At 36.5% G+C, this 15003-nt stretch overlaps 3 protein-coding genes across 9 annotated transcripts; 1 reads left to right on the top strand and 2 right to left on the bottom strand.

Moving 5' to 3' along the window:
- Positions 1-363: 363 nt before the first annotated feature.
- Positions 364-2313, bottom strand: LOC140802681 (protein PLASTID REDOX INSENSITIVE 2, chloroplastic). Its single transcript, XM_073158227.1, has 3 exons — positions 2007-2313; positions 1822-1920; positions 364-675 (listed from the first exon to the last, which is right to left on the bottom strand). The coding sequence occupies exons 1-3, from the start codon at positions 2283-2285 to the stop codon at positions 484-486; spliced, it is 570 nt and encodes a 189-aa protein (XP_073014328.1). The 5' UTR covers positions 2286-2313; the 3' UTR covers positions 364-483.
- A 1718-nt stretch (positions 2314-4031) lies between these two features.
- LOC140802680 (uncharacterized) lies at positions 4032-4912 on the top strand. Its single transcript, XM_073158225.1, has one exon. The coding sequence runs from the start codon at positions 4179-4181 to the stop codon at positions 4839-4841; it is 663 nt and encodes a 220-aa protein (XP_073014326.1). The 5' UTR covers positions 4032-4178; the 3' UTR covers positions 4842-4912.
- Positions 4913-6306: 1394 nt separating this feature from the next.
- LOC140802640 (DNA polymerase lambda) lies at positions 6307-14838 on the bottom strand. 7 transcript variants are annotated; one of them, XR_012111690.1, is made up of 15 exons: positions 14655-14838; positions 14243-14380; positions 13669-14004; positions 12428-12521; positions 12201-12331; positions 11253-11315; positions 10165-10344; positions 10023-10076; positions 9322-9410; positions 9032-9122; positions 8168-8248; positions 7327-7394; positions 6968-7020; positions 6759-6843; positions 6307-6517 (listed from the first exon to the last, which is right to left on the bottom strand). XR_012111690.1 is itself a non-coding variant. In XM_073158205.1 (14 exons), the coding sequence occupies exons 1-14, from the start codon at positions 14757-14759 to the stop codon at positions 6465-6467; spliced, it is 1572 nt and encodes a 523-aa protein (XP_073014306.1). In that variant the 5' UTR covers positions 14760-14838; the 3' UTR covers positions 6307-6464. The 7 variants fall into 7 exon arrangements, 6 of the variants coding, with proteins under 6 accessions (XP_073014306.1, XP_073014299.1, XP_073014291.1 ...); XM_073158205.1 differs by lacking the exon at positions 6968-7020 and having other exon boundaries at positions 6755-6843; XM_073158198.1 differs by lacking the exon at positions 6968-7020 and having other exon boundaries at positions 6307-6530.
- Between the last annotated feature and the right edge of the window lie 165 nt (positions 14839-15003).

Below are 15003 nucleotides of genomic sequence, written 5' to 3'. Positions count from 1 at the left end.
TGGCAAAAATTATGACTTTTAAATACATTTTACAATTAAACAGTCAAATCTTGTATAAGATAAGTCTTGTGAATACTATCATAGATAGGATGTGCGATTAAATTATATAAGTAAGATTTTTAATACAATTAACATATTTATTCATAGTTACTAATTAAATATAAATTTTTGCATGAATTTATTTAAGATAATCATTATGTTTTACAATCAAATAATAAATTATAAGTAAAGTTATCGATATACCTAATTTATATTTAAAAAGTGTATATATAATTATTCTTAATAAATTTTATCCACAAATTGATCGAGACCTAAAGCTAAGAAATGAGTAAAATTGCTGTTCAGCAAACCAACAGATATATGTATACAAAGATAATAAGCTGCAATGATAGAAGTGTTGTTGCCAATTCATTACCGTCACCGATACACTCAATACCTTATGGTAAAACAGATGATAGTCCTAACATTACGAAAGTTCTAGTCTTAGTTACTATCTCCAGTCCATTCCTTCCAGTCCTTGTCGATGTGCTTTTGAGCCCAGACAACTGCTGCGCGTGCAGCTTGAGGTGCCCCAGGAAGCCCCTTATCTCTGATTGTATCGGCCATGTCAATGAAGGGGAGAACCATGAGAGTCCCAGGGCCACCATATTCTGTGTGTAAGAAGTTGCGTAAGATCTGCCACAGTAGCAAAAACAACTGAGTTGGAGGTTTACTTATCGGGAAATTAAAGGCAAATGACACATTCTACACACTGCATGTGAAGATATTTCACTTTATAACATGAAAGCAGGAATGCTTTCTTGGAATGAGATGCCTATCTAATTCAGCAGATATATTGAAGAATGATAATGTAACTACCATGTGCAGCTAAAGCAAATGTAAATACCAATCAGGATTCGATGAGCATGAAAGAAGTGCAAAATATTAAAAAAATAAAAGGTTATACTTGCAAAACCGTACATTGTCCGCAACATTATTGAACATATAATCAGGGAATTTAGGACAGTAAGGCCATTGTAGGTGATAAATTTAGGGAACGAACTCATCTGAGATTATTGATAATGTACTTTATATGGAAGCCAATCTTTAGATGACTCCGCACCTGAAGTCAAATTTATAATAGAAAAGAACAAGTGGATCAAGTTGATGATTCACCCAGGAAATCCATCTAGGCTTAAGCCAAGGATGAACTAATACACATCTAGTATGAGCTTCAGCTTCTAATTGACATAATGTTCATTGCCAAGAACAGAACAATGTTCAACGATAATTTAACTAAACTGATCAAGATACAAAATACAACAATAAAATGAAACAAAAGGTAGATGCTAATGAAATTTGATGGAAGAGACACACTATCTAATGATAGAGCTTGTTTTGTAGACTTGTCATATAGAAATCATCAAGTAAGCCAACAGAATTCGTTTACTACAATACATGCACCTATTGCAGTCGTGCAAAAACTTGCTTGTGCATTTTTGAATTTAAGCCTTAAGGAGACGAGATATAGAATCCACTCTATGCTTCTCCTTCAGACTTCCATGACTTCAAACTTCGACTACTTCCCAAATAACATTAATAAATGTTCATAGATTCATAACATCAATAAATGTTTATAGATTCATATACATCTTCCCAAACTTCGATTCGCTTCTCCTACCACACGGTGCAGAATGGGAAGCCTTGGTCTATTGCTTAAGCAAAGCCTATTTCATATTTTTTTGACTAAAAGACGAAATATTGACCATTTTATCTTCTTCCCAAGAAACACTTCAGAAATGGCAACTATTCAAAGAGAAACACTTCACAGGAGAGTCTAACCTCAGTGCAGATGTCTACAATTTCATCAATAAAATCCCCAAAATACTCATTCTTCTTTGTCAGCCTCTCGAGCATATGAGTCCGAAACTTGTCGACCTCCTGAACCCACAAACATTCACACACCCAGTAAAGTAAAGACAGAGATAACTGATACCGTAAATGGAGCTGGGGATAAGATAACTCACAGCTTCAGCGAATTCAGGAACTGGGTCGGGAAATTTGTACTCCGCAGCCCCGCAGACGAGGCGGGTAGAGCGGGAAATAGAGGAGAAGGAAGGAGGAGGAGGAGGAGGAGGAGGTGATGAGGGTTTAAGAGGGAAGAAGTGATGGGCTCTGGAAAGGAAGGCGGGGTTCGAAGATTGGCGACTAGATAAGCGCAAGGACGAAGAGGAGGGCGACAGCGAAGTAGAGGTCGAAGGAAGGAGAGCAGATAAACCCAGAGGTCTGCACCCAGAGCTCACCATTTTTGCTCCTCTCTCTCTCTCTCTCACTAGATAATATCTTATTCAAATATGGAGTACTTTTCCCTGATCCTTACGAAAGCCCATTTCATTTCTAAGCCCAGCCTTCTTTTAAGATCCATTGGGCTCATAATGGATTCAACCTTCAGTGATCAAGCCCGTATCAATTCAATAAATTTCAACGTCGTGACTATATCGACATAGTTTAAACTCGTTATAATTTGTTTCTTATCTAAATCAATAAAAAAGCACTTTGTGATTCCGCCTCTCTCCACTCTTTTTCTTCTCCAAATTTGATCCTATGCGGACTCCCCAATTGCGGCACCGCTAACTACTGCCGATGGACGGAATCCGTCCTCCTCCGGCTCCGCACCCTCCGCATCGCCTACGTGTTATTCGACGCCCGTCCCACCGACAATGCCCGCAGAATCAAAAAGTGGGACGACGACGACGCCATCTGCCGCGGCCACATCCTCGAGGGCCTCTCCGACCGCCACTTCTGCATCGACGTCCACCTCTCCACCGCCAAAAACCTCTGGCTGGCCTTATAGAGAACCTACGAGATCAAACCTCCTCTACGGTCGGCGATGCAGAGTTACGAAGATTTCGAGTTCTTGGACAATAAGCCTTGGAGCAGCTCGCTAGGTTTGAATCCTTAGCTGCTGCTGCTGCTGCTGCTGCAGGGTTCACATACTTGGAAGACAAGCGTAGATTTTTAGAGGATGAGTGCTTGTTTGAGAAGGTGGCGTCGAAGTTGCTACCGTTGCTTGTTGTCGAAAGAAGCGGCGGAGTCGATGGATGCGGTATGGAGACGCATGAGAATAGTGGCGGCCGAAGAGGCCACGAGACGAGAAGATGGGAACAAGGGCAGTCGAGCATCTCGATGTTATATAAGTGTGGTGTATTGGGACAAATTGCACGGCATTGTACGCACGAGGAGCAGAGCTCGACATCTACAAACACGACGGAGATCTTTTCGGTATTCTAAATGCATTAGAACAAAATAATGTATCTTTGACGTGGATTTGGTATATTAAGTTTTTATTTTATATAAGGTATATTAAGTAAGCCTTACACGTGGCACGCACATATTTTGTTTTGACAAATATTTTAATATACTTTTAAATTTTATAATTATAATAGTCAGTTTTAATACTTCGTACGGAGTCCAACATTGTATTACAATAAAAAAAATTAACATATTTGTTAAGAAAATTAGATTACTTGTGTTTATCTTTTAAGTTACATGTTTTTTTTAAAAGATAATTGCGATAGATACGATATGGTTGATTATAAGAGATAACACTTAATACTAGATAATTTAAATTATATTATTTATTTCTATAGGAGATAAATATTAATTTAACTTAGATTCTCTATCTCTATATGTAATCAAATTTTAGTTTAAATCAATCTTAAACTAATAAGAGATATAATTAAAAAAATAATTGAAGAGATAGAATTTAATCAAACTTTCATTAAGTTAATTATAAAAGATATCGATACACTTATTATCATAAAATGTTTTTTATTTGATAAATTATTAAGATAATATAATTATAAAAAATAAATAAGAAGGTACACATATAAATATAAAATTTTAAAAAATATATATGTAAATAAAAAAAATTAAGGGTCTATATGCAGAAGAACTCGTTAAATAGTACTGATTTAAAATTTATTGTTTAGAAATAAATAATAACCGGTTGAAGTATTTTTAGGACTATAGATAGACACAAAAGGTTTTAAAGAAAAGCTCACATGATAACTACTATCTATAAGAATAATGGAAATGTCCGAGTTACCATCGGTAATAAACTCCTCCCGCCCCTCTATTAAATAAAGGCAAATCCCATCAATTCCATATCAAAATCCTCCTCCTTGCGAGTTGCGACCATGCAGTCCTTCTCTCCCTTGCTCCCGATCATACCCTTGGACGGCATCGACGGCTACCATCGCTGGAAGGAATCCGTCCTCCTCCGCCTCCGAACCCTCCACCTCGCCTACGTCTTGTTCGACGCCCGTCCCCAAAAAGACGACGATGCCGCCGCATCGAAGAGGTGGGACGACGACGACACCTTGTGCCGGGGCCACATCCTCCACACCCTCTCCGACCGCCTCTTCCGCATCCACGTCCACCGCCCCACCGCCGCCAATCTGTGGCTCGCCCTCGAGAGGACCTACGAGGTGTTACGCCCCAACCGCTGGGCTCCACGATTGGTCGACTTCGAGTTCGCCGAAGACGAGCCCATCTTGGAGGAGCTCGCCAGATTCGAATCCGTCGCGGCGAACGAGGTGGGCGAGTTCGACGACGAGCTCTTAGCATCCATGGCGTGGAAGAGGTTGCCATCTCCGTATGGTAATTTACAAAATTTTTTGATGGGGAAGAAGAACGAAGCGATGAATGAGCTCTGGACAGTGCTAAGAATTAAAGAGGCGTCGTTGAGGGAGTGGGAGGAGAGCGAGGATTCAGATATGTCAACTGGGGAAAGCCACGGCATATTGGAAGATACTGCAGGGTTGCGAAGGAGAAGGCGGTGTCGGTGTCTTTTCTTTTGAGTAGGATTGAGAGTAGGCTTGTTTTTAATTCTGAATATATTCCAGTTTAATTAGATTTGGGTTTTGTCACATAATCTGATGCACATGTGATAGGAAATACATGCCTATCTAAGATTTATTCTTTAGTATTAGTTATATATTATAAATTTATTTTTCTTAAACTTTATCTAGTATCTGCACAAAAAAGAGGAAGAGCCTTTGTACTCACCTAATTAATAATCTCAATCTAGAGCACGGGGAAAGGCCTTACATTCATGGTGCTCTTCCAAGGGGTTATAAAAACTGCAGCTTATATAGAAATTCAACTTATTTATCTACAAATTAATCAAACTATGCCAGTCCCAAACTGTTTTGATCAAATATGGACTAAATGAATTTCTATAATAAATAAATTGTACGTAGATAGATAGATAGATTAGCTTCCCAATTAAGATTAAATATAGATAGTAACTAGGACCTAAGGGCACCACTATGCCTGAACAAAGAGTAGAGAAGGAATCTGTCCTCCGCCACCGAACACTCATCTCTCTCATATGTTGTTCGACGCTCGTCCACACAAAGGGATGAAGGACGAGAAACGACATAGCTCAGTTGGTGTCATATAAATTATGGCTAAGCTATGCAATGTATATGATGGGGATGGAGGAGGACGAGCTCTACAAAGTCCCAACAGTGGCGAAGGCGTCTAAGACAGTGACAAAAATACCCTTAATTACATCCAATCAAGAGTATTTTTATTATTTTATAAAAAAAACATTAGAAATTCTCAATACAAATTCACTATTCTTTAATATTTTAATATTAAATTTATGTCACATCAAATATAAATATTAATTTTTAGAATAGTATTGAACTAAATATTAGAATAACTTATATTGATATTAGCTCTCTTTTAATATTAAAATTAGAATACTTATGTTAAAATAAACCTTATTCCAAGTGAATAAAGTTTTAGATGTCTTCTTGTACTCTTTTTGTGGGATCAATCAATCAAGGTATACTTTTCAGTTCCGTTCAGGGGAAGGATTTTAGGGGTTTCAATCAAACGCCTGCAAATATATGCATCTTTTTGTGATCTTGCAATGAATCAGTCTACTAATTTAGGAAAAAAGGGAAAAAAACCATCAAAGTTTATTGTTCTTTTTAGGGTATTTTTGATAGCAAGTGCACATAGATCTACAAATATATGCATCTTTTTGCGATCTTGCAATGAGTCAGTCTACTAATTTTTTAAAAAAAAAAAGGAAAAAAAGAACACATACAGTTTACTGTTCTTTTTAGGGTATTTTTGATAGCAAGTGCACATAGGTCATTAAAGAGCAAGAAAGTCCATGGAATACAAGGAGCAAAATTGGTAGTCATGGAAGAAAATAGGAATTCCTGACTTTTTAAGTCTGCTCCTTATTTTTTGTATCGTGTTTGAAAACTGCTGACTACTTTTAAATGTAGTATGCTGATAAAAAAATTAGAGGGGTAACTTGATCAAAAATTCATGAAAACTGCAGTTGGTTTTGGAAGGATAATTTAGCATTCACTATCACAAAGATAAGTGGGTTAAAGAGGGTCAAAGAGTACCGTCACAGATTCCTCTCATGAGGTTCCAGCCAAGGGAATCCAAGTACATCAAATACATCCTTCTCTGTATTGCAATTTACTAGTGTTCCCGATTTCACTCCCTGTAAAAGAAAACTAAAATAAAGTAAAAATTCTCATATTACTCAAAACAAGAAAGGAAAAGAAATTCTTCGCTAGCAAAATATATAAGTAATACTATATTCAGAACTATTTTATAGATATTCTACAAATAAGAAGGCGTGGCATCATCTTATCTGTTGATAGTTCTCTTTTTATTTTATATGAGTAATGATACCTTGTGTACATAACATTATTCAAAATATGCATGTATGTCGTACATACTCGTTTCCCAGAACTGCCCTGATGTGCTAGATAAAGCCCGGTATCATCAAGTCTGTACCCCTTCGACTCAGCTAATAATCTCAATCTAGAGGACATTTAGTTCACAAACAAAGTTACACTTTTCTGTGAAATATCTAAATGCTCGTAATAAAATGGCAAAGGCAAAATAAAGTGTAAAGCAGATCAGAACCTTTCAGCTTATTATTTACCTGTCTGGTGCAGCTATTACGAACAAGCAACTTATGACAATTTCCAGCAGTTACTACAAATAAGGAAACACAAGCAAGAATACATTTTTGAGAGAAGCCACTGCCTTGGTAGGATGATCTTCAATCATTCTGCTGCTCTTCAGAACATAATCAAAAATCTCAAGGAGCATTGCCCTTATTTCTTTTCAATGGCAAATCACCAAAAGCACATTCTATCATAGCCATTAGTAATCTAAGTCTCATAAGGTTCTATTCTCTGAATAAACTTGATCTCTTTTGATCGATACGACTTTGCCTATAAATATGAAATGAAACAATCAAGAATATGATTCAGGAGATTGCTTTAAGAAGATTCATACCGCCTATTCAGCACATCATTTCCAGTCCATGCTATTAGCCCAAAGGCATATCTGTTCCTTGGGTACACCTGTAAGGGTCAAAGATGCAACAAATTTTATCAGCACATAAAATGAATACCGAGAACCTAGTAGCTTCATTAAAAGATCAGTAGCACCATCAATAAATACTAAGAGAAGTTTCAAATTTTCCATGTATTATATTATTAGCAATAGGAACCTCTGCAAACCACATAGATTGATATCTGCAGCTAAAAGGTGAAATCCTATCTTCACTTTTCATAGCAATCTGTTTAACCAAAGTTGTTATGCTCCTTAAGGTTATGTTACTTTGCAATAAGACTATGCAATTATAGAATGACTCATATCTTCCCTTCCATTCTTTTGAAGTACAAGTTGTAACAATAATGGTTAGATTGTTTTAAGTTTTCACAAGATAAGCAATTGTGATTGAACATAGTGCTTATCTACTATACAATATACATATTTAACTTATTGAATTCAATCACAAACGAAGAACAAGAGAAGAACCTAAATGAAAAATAATACATTAAATTTGTAATTTGAATTTTATAAGTGCTAGAGAAGTAAGATTAAATGTTAACCCTAAGATAACCATTGCCTGATGCAAAATAATTATCCACTGTATATAATGCAAAACAAGCATAATCATCTTGTGCATCCAATAGTATATTAATGATTGCTTCGAGTTAAATATCATTTATCCCAAGAAAGAATATAAGTATTCTAGAACTTTGTCCGAAACTATCTTTTTTGACTTCATAACAATGTAAGGAAGAAAATAGCCAAAATCCCTAAAAAAATTCCACATTTGCTACTGTACCTTAAAGTCTATACGATGTCGCAGTTCCCGACCTGGATATGTGCAAAGACCAAAATATGTATCAACCCCAGAATCAGTTCCCTATATTGGTGCATTAGAGAATGATCAGTAAAAGGAATAAGTTATTAAAGAACAGTACGATGGTTTGTCGAAAAGGAAAATCAAACATTCAAAATATAACTCTTGAGAACAAAATTAAGAGCTATTTCAAATAATATGTTAGTAATTACTAAATAAACTGCTTATTTTCGGGAGGGTAAACATCATCCATTAGCTGTTGTAAACCATCAGCGCCAACTAATATCTCAGATTATTAGTCATGGATTCATGTATATGAATATCAGTTTTAATGTGGAGGGCATTTCTATCATAAAGGACAACCATCGTCAGACATTTGCTTACATACAAAGAAGCAAAGTTATGACTGATCTTATCCTTCCACTTACTGTACTAATCTTCATTCATAAGTATTAAAGTTATTAGATTTATATATTATTTATTTTATCTTATTTTATGGTGACCTTGTATAAATAGGCTTTGCCCCCTCTTTCATCAATTCAGAAAATACATCCACCGTCTCTTCCTCTCCTCTCTCCAAAACTGATCATAGGTTTTGAATCATCTGTTGTTTCAATAAGGATTGGCATTACATCAAAAATCTAGTCTTCATGCATCTGATAAAAGAAAATAAGCTGTCAAAGGTTAAATACTTGAATGACATTACATTAAAAGAAAAGTTGCGCTCCACTCCTATGAGATCATTGCACTACATTGAATGACAACTTCACAAGCCTCTGTAAATACATAAGCAAAAGGTAATGCAGATAGAGGGAAGATGAAAAGGATGGATGGCACCACAGTTACCTCAGTGCTATGTGTGCTAAACACAAGCTCCTCCCTCAAAAAGTTGGTGTCCTTCAGATATTGAACATACCTAGGTAGAAAACCTTTATGGCTGGAAGGAATGAGAAAAGTTTGACCTCGTGATCAGTTACTTTAAAACATTAAGAGGACAAAAAGTTTCAAACATTAGTTTGACCACAGAAAAACTTTCTGCTTCTTTTTCTTCTAACGTTTATATTAAGCTAGCTGCTATGTTGTCAATCGATTGATGATAATACAAACTACAGACTGCTGCACACTTGATGACTTACCTCTCCCCATCAGGATGAGTAATGATGATATCTAAATCCCCACAAGAAGCTTTGCCACGTCTGTATGATCCTCCACAAACAACAATCACCTTGAAAAATAAAACAGTTCGACCACTATTATGATCCAATAGTTGTGCAAGAAAAAGTATGGTCAATGTAATGTGCAACTCAAAAATATAGTCAGAGGTATCAAGATCCAAGAATTGTAGATCAAAATTGAATAACTCAAAATTGTTGCATTTAACTGTTACATTTAACAACACAAGTTTCCATTTAACTGCACATGCTCGTTTCTTATTGAACATGTGGGGTATCTAACAACCTGTGTTAGCCCTCCGTATCAAGAATTGGCAGGTCAACCAACTTTGCATGCCAAGTAGAAACTATGCAATAAGTTAATCGTGTAATTGTACATGATTATTACATAATAAAATATGAATGGTTGCCTGAATGTGATATGAGACTAGAGAATATTGGTGATCTCTTTCTACAATCAGGTGTAAACAGCTAGGGGCAAAAACTTTTGCAAGCATTATATAGAACTGAGTCTCTGCATTGATGTCAAGCCCTATAGATATACACACTTTGCCCCAAATTGACATAAGTAGAAACATAATCTGCACCTAAGGGAAATTCAGCTATTGCTTAAGATTGATTTGTACAGAGACAAAGTAAAAGAAGACAGTTTTTACAGCACGAACCCCAGGCAGGACATCTTGCGCAGCTTTTTTTAAAAGCACCTCCATATCTTTAACCTAGATCAACAAGAAAAAAGGAAAATTAATCTTAAAAACATATTCAAAATTGAAGCTATATTAATTAAACAATGTACATAAATTGCACCTCATGACGTGGAATCCTTTTCTTAATGTCATCGAAGAATCTTAGTCCTATCCTCTGAGCATTTGTTAAAGAGTCTTCCTTTTTCAGATCATCAAGTGTACGGTATCCTTTCTCATATAATTTTAAAGCAGTTGCAGGGCCAATTCCCCATACTTCACCAAAAAGACTGACAGTCCGCACCTTCACGATCATAAAAGTAGTAAAAGTTAAAATACTAGCTATCGTACACCTAGAATAGTTAAATGAATAAAACAGCCTAAGGGTACTGAACGTAAACTAATGTTATTGACTTCATAAAGATCTTTAACTCACAGGATAAACAGGAAACAACGACAGTGCAGGTGTTTGCCAAATTTATTGCAATAAATGTAAGTGTTTGCCCAGTGAAAGGAAAGTGATTTCAAGCATAAAAGGAGAACAGAATCAAGCATAACTTCATCATGATGAACAACACTAAGCGGCCCATGTCCTGACTCTCTTTTTCCTTTTGGTCATCGCGTAAATTGGTTCTGGTTGCAACAGAGCATAGAGGGCTCTGTTGTCAGTTAATCACAACATTCAAAGGCAATCACAGAGGGCTCTATTTGGAAGAGAAGAAAGAGTGAGGGAGAGAGAGTCGTGTCCACATGCACAGGAAGTATATAGAAGAGTTTGTACTCCTGCAGCATAGCAGATCAATTCAACATTTAGAACTACAACAAACTTCCATTTATTGATAGTATTTCCTACTGTGCTTTCATATCGAGGACATCAACTTTTGATATCAGATAGCCTACTTCGAGGCATTCCTTCTCTAGGCTCATAGTCACATAGGCCAAGAAAAATAAATAGGAACCCCTAATTTCATGAGAGATCTGAGTTTCAGTGTAACATGTAGAATAATATCTACAATATATTTAATGATTTATACAGTTTCTACATATGCTACTGCACATTTGATACGTGAACATGTAGAAGAAAATCTAACAAGAAAGCTGAATAAGAAAATATGCTTTCCTTGAGAAATTAAAATCCATCAATATAAAAGGTACATCATCAATGAATATCTTTTATAGATAAATACAAGCTCAAAAGAATTACATATTTACCTTTTCATCATTCTCGAAGTGCTCCAATTTAGACAACTTTCCTGTAGCCACTATTTCATTAATCTGCATAAAGCATTTACTAGTTCTTTATTAATTTAACAAAAATGTAACGATTGAACATAGAATTACCAAAACAGTTCTTCACCATTTACAGCTCAGATTGCCGAAATTTTAATATTTAATCTGCATCCCTCAGATGGCCACCCAATGCATGTAAATCGTATAAGCACACTAGTTCAGTCAGTATGATCAGCCAGCCATATATAAATGATGAAACCACTCTCAATTCTTAGATAAGATTGTGCGGTTGTTAAGACAGGATGATATGTTACAGACTTGTATCAAAATGTCAATTCTTTAACAATCAGGGAAAGAACAAATAGGTTGAAAAGGAAAATGGCAAGGACTATTAGAACCAACCATGAGATTATCCAACAGAATAAAGAGACTTGCAATATAATACTCAGATGACTGGTTCAATGAAGTCGTACACTCAAACCGATGATCTTAAAATGACAAATGATGTAAGAGATAGGAGTGGAAAGGCAAAGAGTAGAATGGTAGATTTCATGGAAAGAATTGTACTTAGAAAATTCTTAGGAAGACAGCTGGAAGACTACGGAAGTATGAATGGCTATGTATAGACAATCAAGATCAAGCTGAATCATAGAATAACTGCATTCTTCCACATAATCCTTTTCTAATAAGAAAAAGATATATCTCCTTAATCAACCACCATAAAACATGATACAATGGCGCAGTGGAGAATATCAGATGTTTATACTGAGATCAGGAAAGACCAACAAAAAGGATAACGGATAATATTCCCACTAATTTCCATTCAAAGATCACAGGATCATTTTTTATAACTCCTATAGTTCTTCTGCTGCAGTCAGTATAAAAGTAGAAAAAAAAAACAAGCAAATATGTAGCCAAAGGCATGCTTACATGATCCTGCAATGATTTCCCGATTGCAGGAAGGTGTTTGACTTGATCGACACTTTCAATTCTAAAAGGTAACTTTTCAATCACTGGAATAGCCTTGTAATAGCTGAATGACCTTCTGTCATCTCCTAGTGCTTGAAAAGCACAAAAAAAGGAGATAAAGAAAGAGAAGAGAAACAGAGAGACAAAAAGAGCAAGTAGGTAACATGACATGTATCCAGCATCTATACCTCTGTAGATGTCGATAAGCTTCCCAAAAATCTCAGTGATGTTCCTGTTAAAATCAGGGGGATGGTAGGGGGAGGATTGCTCAGCAGCCCCTATCTATCACATTAGCGCACAGAGAAGAAAATATTAGCATTTATAAGAAAAAAAATTCCATGATAACTTGGCAGAAAATAAAAGAACAGAATTAAGAGGAAATAGATCCACCCAAGTTGCAATAGCACTGAGTTTCGATGTAAAAGTCATGGTAGGCGTAAGGAACAGCAGTAAAAAAATAGTGGCCCTGGAGCACACAATCCCATGGTCCAAGATTGAATAATAAAACAAAATAACTCACAAAAAACATTTGTTATTAGAAGAAACAAATGAAGGTCTAAAGTAACCTATTACACCCTGTTGTATTGTTGTTGTTGCAGTGAAACCTATTTCAGACTATTGTCTTATTATCATAACGGTGAAAACCACCTCAGCTTGTTGTCTCATTATTGTACCAGTATTTTCTACCTAGATTGTGATGAGGAAAACAGGAAATTCTGAGTGCAAAAAAGACTCAAGTTCTGGATCCAAAATGAGCAAATTGCTTGCCCATCATTATTCTAGTAATTCCCATATCCTTGAAGGTTTGTACAGGTTAGTCTATAATCAATTAAAAGAAGAAGAAAATCAAATAATTTCACCAATTGGCTATGGTAAAGCATGCCAGAACTAAGACACCACGATATTTATCTCCACAAGAAATACAGGTAAAATGATATACACAAATTTCAGCTTCCGTCAACATTAATGATAGCATAATTAATTAATATGGTGCATTTGTGGGGAACGGAAAGCAGTACAAATTGGTTGTGATGGTCATAAATCACTCAACAGTGATGATGTTGGTGATGTGACAGCAGCGATCCACTGATACTGGTAATCATGTAACTGAGCGAGGGCAGTGTCATAGTTCAGCTCCAGGAGTCCACACTCCACTATGATGGAGGCACTAGTGGCACCAACAATGGTTGATTGTACAGAAAATGGCTTCTCTATTTCTTCGCCAACCATTCTCATAGTCATCGATATATTGCTAAAAAGAAAGGCAACTGAAAAGAAAAACTAAAATTTCAACCTACATATTCCATGTTTTCATTTTTGTTCTCTCTATAATTTATAACACTAAAATGACTTCTTGAATAGTCAATACTAAAGGTTCCAATGTCATTGTTGGAAGAAATTATTGCTTGCATAGCTTTAAAGGCCATACCTCAGCCTCCAATGAAACCTGAGAACCGCTGCTAGCATTGGCATCTTCAGGGCCACTTTGGACACTGACAAGTTGGTGTCCTACTCCAGTTGATTCGCTGTGAGCTTTCTTTGTGCCAACTTCACTACAATCTTCCGAGTCCTCAGATGGTTTTCCTACATTTTTGTGGTGCACTAGTACATCACCAGAAGCTCTAGATTCACGTGATTCAGGGGAAGTTCTATTAGAATCTTTGTCAGACTTCTTCATCTCCTCAAACTTTAGAATAAATGGACACTCAGGTAATTTTTCACCGGCCTGTAGACAGTTTTCCAACCACTCGTACAGAAGTAAACTCTGCAACAAGATGATTATTCAGAATGGTTACCGGGTAGTATATACGAGAACCATCCCACATCTAAATGTCAGGATTCCGACCTTGGCAGATAGAAAACCAAATCCGCTTACTTTAATTTGCAATTTCATGTCATAAACCAAACATCGAATAGATACTCTCCTCGGCATTTAGTGATCAGAAATCTACGGTAACTTTCAGCACGAAGGGCTACTGGAAAAAATAATACAACTGACTCACCCCTCTAAATCGATTCAACTGTTCAGGATTCACTTCGTGCAGGACCTGATCTGAGTTCATAGCAAAAATATGAGTAACCTTCTTTGAAGGACTTTCCTCGATCACAGCTCCTTTCTGGATCAGCTTCTCTTTCCATACCTATGTCATGTATCAAGAACTTTTTCTAGTAAAGCTGTCAGAAATATAATCGCAGATTGATCACAAATCCAGCAAGTAAACCAATGTTTAGATGCCAAAAGACACAGATCCAGTAGTATCTAAGAGAGGGTCTCATCATGAATCACGAAATGCAAGAAATCGAGAAAGAAATCAAGAGAACAATTAAAAAGGAGTACGAATTTCTCGAGAAGCAACGCCACCATCAGTGATGCGAATCAGTTAACAAAGAAGAGGGGTTGTTCTTTGGACCGACCTGAAGCCTTCGAGATTGCACACCCTTTTGGACGAGGAAGACGACCATGCCACGAAACATGCCGTTGGGGTCTGGAGACGGAGCGCGCTTCCTCTTCGGCGCCATTAATTCTTTTCCCCTCGACGAGAAGGAAACCTCGTCTTCTTATTTCAAACCAACCGCCGCCTTTAAACCCTTTAAAGAGAAGTTTAATACTCGACATTAACTACATAAATATAATAGGGAAAAAAGGAGGCAATCGCATGCATTATGTTGTTTTCCATTTTTGGAAAATCCGCGCCGTACTCGAATTTGAGTTCAAAATTTAAGCGATTTCCTATCACTCAAATTACTCTCTCTGTCTCTCTCA

Source organism: Typha latifolia, chromosome 1 (assembly GCF_019914945.1).
Source record: "Typha latifolia isolate L0001 chromosome 1, TyphaL0001v2, whole genome shotgun sequence".
NCBI classification, from domain to species: Eukaryota; Viridiplantae; Streptophyta; class Magnoliopsida; order Poales; family Typhaceae; genus Typha; species Typha latifolia.
Note: the sequence above shows the minus strand (reverse complement) of the source record. Positions and strands in the feature narration are given on the sequence as shown.

Coding starts and splice junctions, on each gene's coding strand:
- LOC140802680 (XM_073158225.1), top strand. CDS start 4,179: ATGCAGTCCTTCTCTCCCTTGCTCCCGATCATACCCTTGGACGGCATC.
- LOC140802640 (XM_073158190.1), bottom strand. CDS start 14,759: ATGGCGCCGAAGAGGAAGCGCGCTCCGTCTCCAGACCCCAACGGCATG. Junction 11,316..12,200: donor GGAAATCATTGCAGGATCAT/GTAAGCATGCCT, acceptor TGCTTTATGCAG/ATTAATGAAATAGTGGCTAC. Junction 6,518..6,758: donor AGGGCAGTTCTGGGAAACGA/GTATGTACGACA, acceptor TTTCTTTTACAG/GGAGTGAAATCGGGAACACT.
- LOC140802681 (XM_073158227.1), bottom strand. CDS start 2,285: ATGGTGAGCTCTGGGTGCAGACCTCTGGGTTTATCTGCTCTCCTTCCT. Junction 1,921..2,006: donor TTCCTGAATTCGCTGAAGCT/GTGAGTTATCTT, acceptor TTGTGGGTTCAG/GAGGTCGACAAGTTTCGGAC. Junction 676..1,821: donor TTGTAGACATCTGCACTGAG/GTTAGACTCTCC, acceptor CTACTGTGGCAG/ATCTTACGCAACTTCTTACA.